Raw genomic sequence first — 13,253 nt, forward strand, 5'->3', positions numbered from 1 at the left:
TTGTATTTAAACCTGCTTGTGTGTAAAGTAGTCGAATCAACATTTAGTCCTGACATTCAATGTTATTATCAATATGTGTGGATTTACCCACTTTTTTTCAGGTTGTTTTGTGTTCTTTTATTTCTATTTGCCTCTCTTCAGCTTTTCTGGTATAGTCCCTTAAGTTTCCTAAAGAGCTGGTTTTACTTTGGTGAATTCTTTCAGCATTTGTTTATCTGGAAATGATTTTATTTTTCCTTCCCTTTTGAAGGATAATCTTGTTGGGGATGGTACTCGTGGTTGAAATTGTTTTTCTTTCAGAATTTTAAATATGTCTTCCCATTATTTCTTTGCATTGTTTCAGTTGAGAAATCCTCTGTTAGTTTAATGTGGGTAACCTTTGTAAGTAACCTGGGATTTCTGTTTTGCCATTTTCAGAATATTGTTTTTCTCTTTGATTTTTTACCAATTTGGCTATGATATGCCTTAGAGAGGATCTTCTTCTGTTGTATCTATTTGGTGTCCTTTGTATTTCCTGGATTTGGATGTTCACATGCCTCTCTAAATTTGGAAAAGTTTTCAGCTAATATATTATCGACGTTGTTTTCTATGCCTTTACCTATCTCTTCACCTTTTGGAATACCTACTGTTTAATGATGTCTAAGACCTGCAGTATGTTGTCCTCATTTTTTTTTTTTTTTTTTTTTTTGCGGTAGGGCGCGTGCAAACGTCAGAAAGACAGAGAGACAGAAAGCGAGAAATCACCCCCTGGGGGGATGGCCACGCTGCAATCCCTTCTCCTCCATTCTCTTCTCGGGAATCTTGGGCACACACGTACATGCGCCTGGCGTGAGTTTAAGCCACCAGGTCCGGGACTTGAACTGCGGTTGACTACATGGGAGTCCAGCGACATAGCCATTACGCTAACTGCTGGTCCCTGTTGTCCTCATTTTTAATAGTTATTCTTTTCAGATCCTGAGACTAAATCAGGGTTGTTTTTTCTTCAAGGTCAGAAATTGTTTCTTTTGTGTGGGTCTAGTTGATCTGTTGATACTTTCGAGAGAGGTTTTAGTTTCCTGTGTTGTATTCTTTATCTCTTGAAATTCTGGTTGATTCTTTTTCAGTGTGTCTATCTCTTTATGGAGTTCTTCTTTCAAGTCATGGAAGAGTTTTCTCATCTCTTGGAATTGGTTGTCTGTTTTCTCTCTGCATCTTGTTGAGTTTGTTACCATGAATATTCTGACATTTCTGTTATTTCTTGTGTCTTACCCATTGTTAGTGAGGAGTTATGATCCTTTGAGGGGGAGGCATTTCCTAATTTTCTCCTATTTCTTGGGGCTCTCCTTTGATTTTTAGCTATCTGGTGGTACACTCACTTCTTCATAGTTCTTTGGAATGCGTTTCTGTAGCTGTGAGCTCCTGCACTTCTCTACGCTATGCATAAGCTCTGTGCCAGTTTCTCCTCTACTGTGGGTAGAAGTGTGGAGTCCACAGTAGGAGTTTTGATTCAGGTTTTCAGAGGGGAGTTTTTCTCCTTTTACTAACAAGGTAGTTATGAGGAAAGAATTCCTTGAGTCACCATTTGCAGGTATTGGTTCTTGAATACCCAAACCTAACAGCTCCAAAGTGGATGGAGGCTAAGCTGACAGGTGGAATTTAAAGATAGACCTTACACTGAGCCATCTTTCTTGCATCTTACTAAGGGGTATCCTCCAGGTCATTGATCCCAGCAGCCAGAGAAGGGGGTGGGGATTGAAGCAGAATGGAGAGAAGAGGGTGGGCTGGAACCAGATCTTCAGTCAGGGGAGAGATCCTTAAAGGAGCCTTTAAATGACACACTCACATGCCAGCTTGGAAGCTCTGCCCTGGTTCAAACCAGTGACAAATAAATAAGCCAGAGAAGCAACCACAACCCACAGGAGAGATGTAATCACAGCCTAGTCTTAGAGCTAAGTAAGGAGGCACCTCTGCCTACTCATCCACCCATGCCTTGACCTCCACCTGCCACTTAACCTCCAGGAAGAGAGACAGCCACAGTAGTACCTGGGACCACTACAGCTACAGCACTCTCTGCATTGCTGGGAGTAAAGGAGACTATGGATGGGTTCTGAGGCAAATAAACCAGGAGAGGCTCAAATACTGGAATGAGATTTCTAATAACCAACAGGAGCTGAAAAGCTACAAAAGTTTAACCTGAGGGTCATCAAGGAAGCCATTTCCGTGGAGCCTCAGAAAAGGCCATGTAGCAGAGAGAGAAAGACCAACAGGTAGTCCCAAGTCAAGCCACTACGACTGAGCTCATCAGTAGGGACCCCTGCTCAGCATTCTCTGAGGCTGGTGCCTGCTCATCCTTCAAGTCTCAGCCTCAATATCTCTTCCTTGGAGAGCACCCCCACCCCTTTCAGTCTACCTTAAGCAGGTCCCTCTTGTTATTCTCTGTTTCAATCCTTGTCCTTCATAACACTATGATTTTTTTCTATTTGCTTCCTTTTTTTGTCTTTCTCACTAGAATCTCAATTTCATCAAGACATACACCATTTCTGTCTTATTTGCCACCTTTCCCCCCACTCTTTGCATAAGCCTAGCAGATAGTGGTTGTTCCATAACTGTCTGTTAATGAATAAATTAATAGTGATTTCAAAATGTATTATTCTCTAATCATTCCACTATGCAGTTTATAAAAACATCCCATCTAAGCATAGCACTGTAGTAAGGACTTTGGTTGGTATTCACAACAAGCTTATTTTTCTGTGCATTCCTAGACGTTTTCTAATAATGGTAACAAATTTCTGGGTGAAGGACTATAAATCTCAATAGGCAAGAGAGAAACATTCGGTATAACAAAAAGCCAACTTGGATTGATACATACCAAAAATGTCCCAATGTGTATTGTTGGAAAAACATTTATTGCAACTCAGTGTCAAAAAAAATTTTTTTTTTTTTACAAAAATATGCCACCGTCTGGTACAAACAACTATTAAAAAAACCAGTTCATCATCATGCAAGGAACGTGTGCAAATAATTTATACAGAAGAACTTTAGCTCACTCAATATTATTAAATAAACACTTTTACATGTAATTCATCTACTACTTTTAGTTATAATGTTCAACCCCCTGTAATATTTTTTATTAAGAAAGTACATTAAAGCTTCCAAGCTTAGGACATGGACTGTCATATACACCTCTGACACCCATGTTAGCCAGGGGTGATTGGCACTTGGTAGAATAAAGATGGCGCCAAGAGTTCCCAAGTACAGAGCAGGCTTGTAGCCTTCTATTGGACAGACTTGTGTACTGTTAATTAAACAGACATATCTATACTCAAAGACCAAAAAAAGTCATGTTCAAACTCCAGAAATAATGTAGCAGAAGAAGTTTCAGTAAGTTCTGAGCTTTGGAGCAACCATCCACTTTGGTCAAATGGAGCAGGACCTAAGTTTTGAGAGTTTTTTTTTTTTTTTTTTTTTTTCAGGAAGCTTCATTTGCTGAGTTCAAGGACACTTAGAAAAATGCCTGGCAGACAAAGTCATGAATATCCTAGACCTTTGCCCCTTGCTGCCCTTTGGAATGATCCACCTTTACTTACTGAAGATGAGTTTTAGCAAAGAATAAACTTCCACCAGAGTCAAAATTCATGGATCTCACAGCTGGTGCTATTGGAGGGGAGATGAAGAGGATGGATTAAATGTACCTCTTAGTCTGCAGAAGAGGAAATACCTGCTTGGTTAACATTGAACCTGTTTTTAAAAGGCAAGCCATTCTTTAGCCCTTATATATTTTTATAAGGGCTACCTTTGTAATCGAAACATAGGTATCCCAGGAAAAAATGGATTTTTAAAAACATGTCCTTTTTAGCAAGCAGGTTGTCTTCACTAGAATGCCATACTCCCAACACAGCACTGTAAACACATGAAGTGACTCTTTAACTTTCTCAGTAAGAATCAGGGACTTAAATGCTTAGAAAAGTTAATGGCCAGATGGCCAGCACTTCAGTCTCCCAGCCCTTCCACAGGGAAGATCTTGAGAAGATAATCATGTAGCGTGTTGTGTATCTCCAGCTAGGCCAACATGTGTGTGGAGTAGGAGTCAGGGGACACACAGGTAAGGAGCGCCAGGTTTATGTTTGGCTCCAGCACTAATCATCCTGGACCCATCTCATTTTGATAGGCAGAAGGAATGTCAGACTCTACTATCTATAATATCCCCTCCAGGCCTAATGTCTGGGGTAGGAGTTTTCATTCTTTGGAAAACCAGAGGGTTTTATCTCCTTAGCAAAACAGAGAAGAATCTATGGAAAACAGTGAGTTTAGAGGAATTATGACCTTGTTTGTTGAAGCGATCAAGGACCCAGGGTATATCAAAGAGCAACATCTCTGCGTTTACCTCGAGGTTCAGGGTGTTTCTGAGGCCTGTTTAAACACTAATAGGATTTTAGGCCAGCATCCAGTCAGAAGAGATGGCTCACAGACTCAGATAGTTGGAAGCAGATGAAAAAAAAAAAAATCCCAATGGATGTCAACATAGAAAATGATAAGAGTTTTTAAAAATGCACACATAAAATTATAGTTAGCAAACTTCCTAAAATAATGTCTACATAGCAAGACATTATTGTCCTATAGCCTAGCAGAAAAATATAAACCCACGTGCATGTTTTATAATAAGCATTGCATTGAATGCTAAGAATGATGCGGTGTTGAACATCTCTTGAAATGATTTACCTCCTTGTAAATCACACCACTTGCTTAGACAAATGAAATTCCAGGTGCTTTCTTTTCTCCCGTTTAAAAACAACAGGAACAAGGAGCCTCTGTTACAGCAAGCTCCTCATGGGGAAGGGTTTGTGAATCTACCAGGATGAGAACTGAAGCAATAACACACCCACTACCTGTTCAAGGTCGTGAGGATATCAAACCTGCATCTGTGTTGACAGTTCTGCAGTGTAAAGGCAGGCCATTTAATATATCTCTTCCAAAAAACAGTAACACAAGATCTCCCCCAAGCTCTTCAATATAAAATGAAGCATCACTAAAACAAATGTCAGCTCACAATTGACACCCTGGGGATGTTTTTACCTTGGAACTTGAGTTTGTTTCTGTCACCCACCCTCCCAATTGACTGATTCATCCACTCCTGGGTAAACGAGTTGAGCAATAATGGGATCAAATCAGATGTTATTGGATTTTTTTTGGATCTTGCTATAAAGTGAGCGCTCCTAAACTTTGCATATTCTTTCTCTCAAATGTTGTGCTTTACTCTCAAGAGACTCTAGGCTCACTGCCATAAACCTTTGAGTTGGGCCAAAATGTAACATCCCTATGGACTTGCTCACACTGCCCTGGATGGAACTCTTTCCTTTTCTGGAAGTCTGAATTACTTCATATTTGACGTCAATTTCTTTCTTTCCTTTTTTTTTTTTTTTTTTAAAGAAGACAGGATCTTTCTGTGCCATAATCCTCCTTAGCCTCCTCAAGTAGCTGGGATTACAGGTACATGCCATAGCATCTGGCCTTCGTGCCTGATATCAAGTTCTAATTATTATTATTTTTTAAGAGATATTTTTGGTATAGGGTATGTGCACTTGCCGGAGAGACAGAGACAGAAATCAACCCCCAGAGGGGATGGCCATGCTGCAATCCTTTCTCCGCTACTCTCTAGGGATTTTGGGAACACACACGAATGCACACATACACACACACACCCCTAGTGTGAGTTTTAAGCCTCTGGGTCGGGGACTCCCAACCACAATGAGCCATGTAGGAGTCTAGCAACATAACCTTTAAACCATCTGCTGGTCCCTCCAGTTCTAACTCTTTACAGGGTTTAGGGCAGGGTAGGTGGGTACAGCAAAGAGAGTAGAGCATTCTGTCTTTTCTAGCAATGTCCATAGTCATGCCTCTTCTGGCTTTTAGACCAGCAGTTCTGAGACAGGGATTCTCTGTTTTTTAGGTCCGTTCATCTGGAAGGGCTTGCCAATAGAAATTCTATAGACTATCAGTGCTTGGGAGCAAGGGTGTTCTTTTGAACTCACTTCCTTACATGTGGGGCCCTGGCCAAGCTGGCCCATGTTACCGTGCAGTGCTAACAGGTTCCCTGTGCCTGCTGTGCTCTTCCCAGTGTCCCTACAAACCACAGCACCGAAGATACACATTTCTACTCCTTTCCCTCTCCTTCTCCACCTGCCATTTCCTTCCTTATTCTCTTCTTCCAATGAAGGAGAACCTTAAACGTTGGTCTCCTTACTTTTCTTTTTTCCTTTAAAAGATTTTCTCAGCTGTCACCTGTCACCTCCAGGCACCATCTTGGACAACATTTTGGAAGACAGTGGCCCTGTCGCTTGGTACATTGTCTTGCACAGATGTACGTTGTGGTGTGTGACATGTGACCCCGTGCATTGCTGATGGTCTAAGTGACACTGATTCACCAGTTCTGTGCTGATGGTCCAAGGTAGACAGTGTTTCTGGGACTGCAAACCAGGAGGTGCTGAGGAATTTCTACCTGCTCAAGTCACTTATTGGTGGGAGGATATGAAGGCCATCAATCTCTTACTCTAAAGATGTTACTCAAAGGTCTCAGAGCTCTCACAGCAACAGCAGACCCAGCTCCACCCTCTATCTTCAAGAAAGCTGAGAAATTTGAGAGAACCTGATAATTATGGAAGAAGTTAGTTTTTGTTCAGCTTTCTAGTTCCTGCATTCCCAACGTGAAATTGACTCAAAGGGAGAAGGAGATTGCAAACCCCCCAGAAAAACAAACAAACAAACAAAAATGAGGCTTAGATATTACAATGGTATGTGACCCTCTTAAAGCTCAATCATACCCAACAAAATCTTATTTAATTTTTTTTCCTCTTAGTGGATGATAATAAAAAAAAGGGGGGGGGGAATACTGGCATAGGCACAAAGCAGGGAGCACTGGCTAGTAAATTACTTCTTTTTAGGGTGATGGTAATTGGGCTGTATTTTGGGAGAAGGGCATGTTGGGGTGCATGTCACTAGCTTGTCCCTTGTCTTGTTCTTCTACATGCTAAGCCATCTTTGTCCACTTTCAGGTCACCCCAAAGATCAACCCTTAAGGATACACTGTTCTTCAACATAAATGTGGATCAAGTTCCTATTTCACCTTCACTTATTTGCCAAAGGCATGCAGGGTGGCAACTTTATTTGGAAAGAAAAAGAAAAAAGCAAATACAACTGCAATATATGTACATTGTTGTAGAAAAGCAACATTCTATAAAAAGTAAAAAACAAAACAAAACAAAATCCCTCCCCAACCCCTCCCAGGAATATTTGACATTTCACTCATTTAAGTCCTGAGATTTCCTTTCTCCCACAGTTATTTCCACAGCTAATATTTGCCTCACAAGAGTTCTAGGGATCTTTATGCTTTAACTCCTTGGGTTTGAACTACTCAGCCTTGAAGCAAGTTCAGGAGGAACTCAGGGTACCTCTGCTCCTTATCTGGCTCAAACTCCAGGTTTTATTTTTAATCACCTCCACAAAAAGTCCTAGATCAGGTTGACTAAATTTTGATGAAAGCGTTTCAGCTCATCACCTGGCCAAGGGGAGCAGACACTGGTAAGATATTTAATTGGCCAACATGTAAAACCTGTCTTTCAAGCCTCAGCCCTGGGGAGCCAATCAGCCCACAGACATATGCTTATCCACGAAAGTGCCCAAGGGAACCCAGACAAGCCAGGAAGTTAAACAGGAATATGGAAATCTTCACAGCTACGGAGTGACTAATTCTATCTTTTTTTGTGGCCAGACTTCCGTGGGGACTGTTCCTAATTGGCCTTCTGTTTCCCCAAACGAGATACAACATGAAAGGAAAAAAGGCACATATACTTTGGGATTGTTCTAGGAAAAGAGCGAATTTCAAAGAGGGCCCTGTTTGCCTAAAAAGGAAGTCTGAAACAAGATGAAGGTTGCTTCCAATATCTCCTCCCATTTTAAATCACTTTTTACAGTGATGACAAAACTTACAAGCAAAGCAGACACTGCTTACTGGGTAATGCACGTTGTCAAGAAAGCGCTCTCTGCTTTTAGAGGTAGAACATTGTGTGGTATCTTCGTAGGATAAGGCCCTGTACCCAGCACGCGTAAGGTGGGTGGTGCTTCCTCTGCCTTTCAAAACAAACCCCAAATCAAAACCAAAAGCCCAAGACGTCTCATATGTATGTAGTTTCCTTCTTCTGTTCTTTTGTTTTCTCTAAACACATTTTCACATTGTAAACAGAGTGTCCTATCTTGTATCTTTTTTTTTTTTTTCTCTCCCCTTTTTTATCCCTAGGGAACTATCAAGGGGTTTCCACGAACATCAAGAGAATTCCATTTTCACCGCTGAGTTAGAATTCTTGCCCTTACAGTCTTGCCGGCAGATTGTTAGGAAAAAAAAAAAAGTTTATTTACAGTATTTCTGCTTTTCCATCCCGCTTCTAATGAGAAGTTCACATTCTTAAATTCCCAGTCAGCAACTGCGTCTCTCGCCTCTGATGTCCTCTCCATGACTGATCTCGGCAGTGTGGAGCCAATGTTTAAAATGTACACTATTTACAAACGAAGTGTCCAAACTCTGCCTTCCCAGCTACCCAGTCAGCAGCGGGGCCCTTAGGGAGCGCTGTTGTGTGCAGACATTCAGAACTTGAACAAGTTGATAAAGTCCTGGGGTGAAAGTGAAACGGAGCAGCTCTCGGGGTTATTGGCCGTGCACGGATGGTCAGTGCCCTGGAAGGGAACACGATGGTTAGGTTCAAGTTCTCAGAGGCATCTTGTTCGGGAGGCATTGCCCAATTTCAAAACAACATTCCTCAGTCAAGAATGCCACAGGTCTGGAAAAACCAAAGGACTGAGTAGTGTGTATGCGCACACAGATAGAACCTGGGGCTGGGCGGTGTAAAGATTAAAACAAAGGGGGCTTTCCAGTGGCATGGTGATTAAGGTGGCTGGAGCCCATATGACTAACTATGTGGTTCAAATCTCGGACCCAGCACTTGAGAAAATAAACATAAGGGATGAAGGAAAGGAAAGCTCCCCGATCCTCCTCCTTGCGCAGGCACAGAATCAGTTTTCCGGCTGCAAAAAGGCAGTAGGAAGAGACCTGGTCTCACAATGCTGCCATGTTGACTCTTAGGGGCTGGGCAGGGGTCTGTGACGGCCGCCCTGAGACATGTACCTTCCAGGAAAGAATGTGACAGTGCTTGCAAAGCTGAAGGGTGTCTCCATACTGCTCTTTCCTTGGGTAGCAGCGTACAAGTTTAAAATACATCTTCTTCCAATCCAGCTGCCCTTTGTCTGACAAAATTAATCGCTTGCGGATCTAAAAATAAAAAAAAAAATCAAATGAATAAAAGAAGTTGCAGGAGTTTGTCAAGGAGATGCTTTGTCAGGAGCTCTGCTCCTGACCTCTCTTCCCTGTTTTCAGCTGTACCCTACAAGAACCAGGAGGAAAAACTGTCAGATATAAAGAAGTTACCTTCCTAGCTCTCCCCAGTTAAACAGTAGCTTTAAACCAGTCTAGAACAAATAGGTGGCCAGAGGCATGCTTGTCTGACTAGTGACTTTTATTGCACTTGAATGGTCCTTTCAAGTTCAAGTGATCTCAGTAGACTTCAGTCTTGGCCTTGTTATAGACTTGAGTGATTATTTCCAGGGGGATGCAGTGACAGCCTGGCATTGGGGTAGTATTCTGCATCTAAACACTAGTGGCTTCATGAACAGAACTTGCTGAACCCACATATCTATATAAGGAAACTGAAGAAATTCCAGCATACTTGAGGCAGCATGACAAGGGGCAACAGGACCAGAGTTAGTGTCTGCAGGCTCAAATTCAAGTTCAAGGGCAGCTTCCTCACCCAGAGAGCCATTTTGCTGTTTCGTTTATGTCACTTGGCCATAGTGGCCTTAGTCTCTTGATCTGTTTAAAATGAGCAGTGACACCTATCCTTCCTGGGGTCATTAGAATAAATGAAATACTCTCTGTAAAAGCACTTTAACTGCCAAGTGTCATAAAAATATGTTATTTTGTATACAAAAGAAAGGATGGGAGCCAATTTGTGAAACATGGAAAAATTTATTTTTAAAATAAAAAAGGTGTGTGTGCTTGCTGGAGAGAGAGGGGTGGAAGGGAATGAGAAAACATTCCCCAGGGTGGGTGGCCATGTTGTAATTCTTTCTTCTTCATCATCCTCTTGAGATTTTGGGCATGTACTCCTGCCCGGTGTGTTTTTCAAGCTACTGGATCTGGGACTTGAACTGCTCAGTTGACCATGTGAAAGCTTGCTGCCTTAACCATACCACGGTTGGCTCCAATTTGTGTTTTTTTTTGAGTGAGTTATCAAATGCTAATACTGCGATGCTGAAAAAGTCATGATGTATTTTTCTCTCTTTTTCTATGCAAAAATGTGTCATGACTTTTCCAAAACCCAACAGGTTGGGCTGGCCCTGTGGCCTGGTGGTTTGGGGAGCTAGATCCTACATGGCCAATGGCCGTTCAAATCCTAGCCTCGGGAACAACCAGTCAGGTGCTTGTGTGTGCCCAGGGTCCTGATGGGATGGAGAAATAGAGACAGGTTTGCAGCGTGACCATGCCCCATGGGATGGTGCTTTCTCCCTCTCCCTTTATCTCTCTCTCTCTCTCTGGCAAGGTCATGCACCCCTGGCAAGTTAAACTCAAATGTTGATAGGCTAAGAATGTAAATTTTTTTTTTCATCAAAATTATCCAAAAAGTCAAAACAAAATAAAATAATTCACATGCTCATATTTAGACAGGCAGCCCCAGAGGAGAGGCACCCCCACTTCCTGCTGCAGAAGACACAAGAGTGCTGGGGATACGAGGCAGGCTGTTGGCCCACTGACCTGGCGCTCGGAGAAGTGGTACTGGCACAGTTTCTTCCAGAGCAGCCGGTCCTCACTGAGCACGTGCAGGTCGGGGGCCACCTGGCCCAGGCTGACCAGGTCGCGGCCGTCGCTCAGCCTCTGCATGATGTTCAGTTGTAAGCACAGAGGCAGGTCGGTGAAGGTGAGGCCCTGGAAGGCAGGCTGCAGAGAGGAGGGCGATGGTGCGTTAGGGGTCAGAGGGCAGCGATTCGATGCCCTCTGGTCTGCTCTCCACCCTCGAGCTGGTTTATGATCAAGGTCCAAAGCAGCAGTTCTCCCCGTCCTCTAAGTGCACGCAGAGGACCCATGGCTGAGACCTGCCCAGAACACCCTGGAGTGGCTGGACTCGAATGACTCCAGGGGTTTTTCCTACATTTCTCAAAGCTTTATACTTTCACTCTTTTTCTTTTTAAGTTCATTTATTTCTTCCATGAGAGAGAGAGGCACCTCAACAGGCTTCGTGCCATAACCCACCCTCAGTCTCAGCCACCCAGATCACAGGCACAAGCGTGTGTGCCTGGCGTGCACAGGGAAGCCTTGGGACACGAAGCTAGGACCTTCCCTGTGGGTCCAGCGTTGTGGAGAATGGCATTAGCACTGTGCCACTACCTGACCCCACATTCACTCTCAGAGATTCTCCAGATAGCACATGTTGGATACTTGCACGCGCTTTACTCTGTTCCCTCAAGTCACAGGAGATGCCCTGGAGGGGGCGCCCTGGCCTGCCACTCCTGCCCCTTGTCACACTGTGCCTCCTGACCGCTGATCTCTCACCCGCGCCAGACACACCTTGCCCACCTGCCCACGTGCCTGCTCCCCTGTCCTCTCGGCCCATCCGAATGCTCTCCCTCAGAGCCACTTCAGACCTCCTTCCTCTGAAAGGCTTTTCTACCTTCGTGCCTCCTTTCAGGCCTTTCTCATTGTACCTTCCTAGAACGCCCGTGATCTCCTTCCAGCTTTCTGGTAACAGCCCCATTTATTATACAGTTTAACCCTTTTCCAAAAGAAACATTGAATGGAGAACTTAAGCTTTTGAGAACTTAAGCTCCATGGAAGCAGGACGTTTTATCTTTTTTTCACTGCTGTGTCCCACAGTGTCTAGAAGAGTGCCCAGCCCATAACAGGCACTCAGCAAATATTTGCGGGATGTATGAAGCCCAAATAAATAGGTAAAAAAGAACAATATAAATGACTTGTGCTGGTATGTGTGCACACGTGTGTGTGTGCACACTTGCACACACACATTGGAAATGGCTGGTCTAGAAGCCCTTGGCCTAAGCTCCACATCCATGGAGGCATCTCGATTCAAACCTAGGGCTCCGTGGGGCATTTTGAAAACTACTGGTCTGTGAATAGCACGTTGACAATGAACCATGAGCTTCTCCAAGAGCTTCCACTGCCTCCCTGAACTTATATTTAAGCCCTTCATTGTTTTAAATTTTGATGCTCCCATGATCCCCACGCAGACCTGCAGCCTGAAGGCAAGGTCTAGCTTTCTATCCCGTGTGGACTAGCCCAGCACAAACACCCTCTGGAGTGCCAGCTATGGCCTGGTGCTGGAATTGCTAAAAAGGAGCTCTTTAGGCTGGTAAGAGAGGGACCCAGAAACATAAGCAGATAATCATAGAACAATATTTTAATTGCCATTCCAGAGAGAGGCATTTCCCAAAGCTCTGTGAAAACAATCTATACACAAGAGGTCCTCAGTAGCCGTAGCTGGTCAGTCTCAAACAGCAACTGGATGAGAAACCAATGCCTCACCTGGGGCTGGGGTTTCTTGTCCTCCCTGGCAGTGCTGGGTGAGCTCTGGATTTGGGATTATTGACATTTTTAGCTCAATGCTCTGTGACCTCTGAGAGGTCACAGGAAAAAAAAAAAAAATCAAAGGATAGGGGCCAGCAGGTGGCGTAGTGTTGAAGGCTCTGGACTCCCATGTAGCTGACTATACTTGGAGTCCCAGACCCAGCAGCTTGAAACTCATGCCAGGAGTGTGTGTGTGCATGTCCAAGATCCCTAGAGGAGAAAAGAAAAGGGACTGAGGTGTGACCATCCCCCTTAGAGGGTGATGTCTCACATTCTGTCTCTCTGTGTCTCTCTGACAAGTGCACATGTCCTAAAGCCAAATCTTTCAAAAAAAAAAAAAATCATAGGATGAAGAATCCCTTCCTGAACTCAGGGAAAAATCTCCAGGGAATGAGTATCAGTTTCTCTCCTCAAATTGTTTGGGAGCTGAACTCTGTACAAAGCACATTAAAGCTTAAACACACAGAGTTCTAGGGGGAAACTCAGTTTGAGCAGTTTTCTCATGTGTCCCTGACAGGGCTGGACAGGCTCCTAGTGGGAAGGTAGATGGTGGCAAGAGGCCTTAAGAAGAATGGGAGGTGGCACAGGAAGAGAG

General features: G+C 43.6%; 1 protein-coding gene across 1 annotated transcript in view; it reads right to left on the reverse strand.

Annotated features, from left to right (window-relative positions):
• Positions 1 to 7,081: 7,081 nt before the first annotated feature.
• The window catches only part of FBXO32 (F-box protein 32), a 43,328-nt gene continuing 37,156 nt past the window's right edge, over positions 7,082 to 13,253 (reverse strand). Inside the window, exons 7-9 of the mRNA XM_006157534.3 lie at positions 10,835 to 11,017; positions 9,152 to 9,295; positions 7,082 to 8,703 (exon numbers count right to left, since the gene is read on the reverse strand). Of these exons, the coding sequence (XP_006157596.1) occupies positions 8,614 to 8,703; positions 9,152 to 9,295; positions 10,835 to 11,017 (417 nt within the window). The 3' untranslated portion in view covers positions 7,082 to 8,613. The remainder of the gene's footprint in view (positions 8,704 to 9,151; positions 9,296 to 10,834; positions 11,018 to 13,253) is intronic.

This window comes from Tupaia chinensis, unplaced genomic scaffold (genome assembly GCF_000334495.1).
Source record: "Tupaia chinensis unplaced genomic scaffold, TupChi_1.0 Scaffold000545_1, whole genome shotgun sequence".
Lineage (NCBI taxonomy): Eukaryota > Metazoa > Chordata > Mammalia > Scandentia > Tupaiidae > Tupaia > Tupaia belangeri.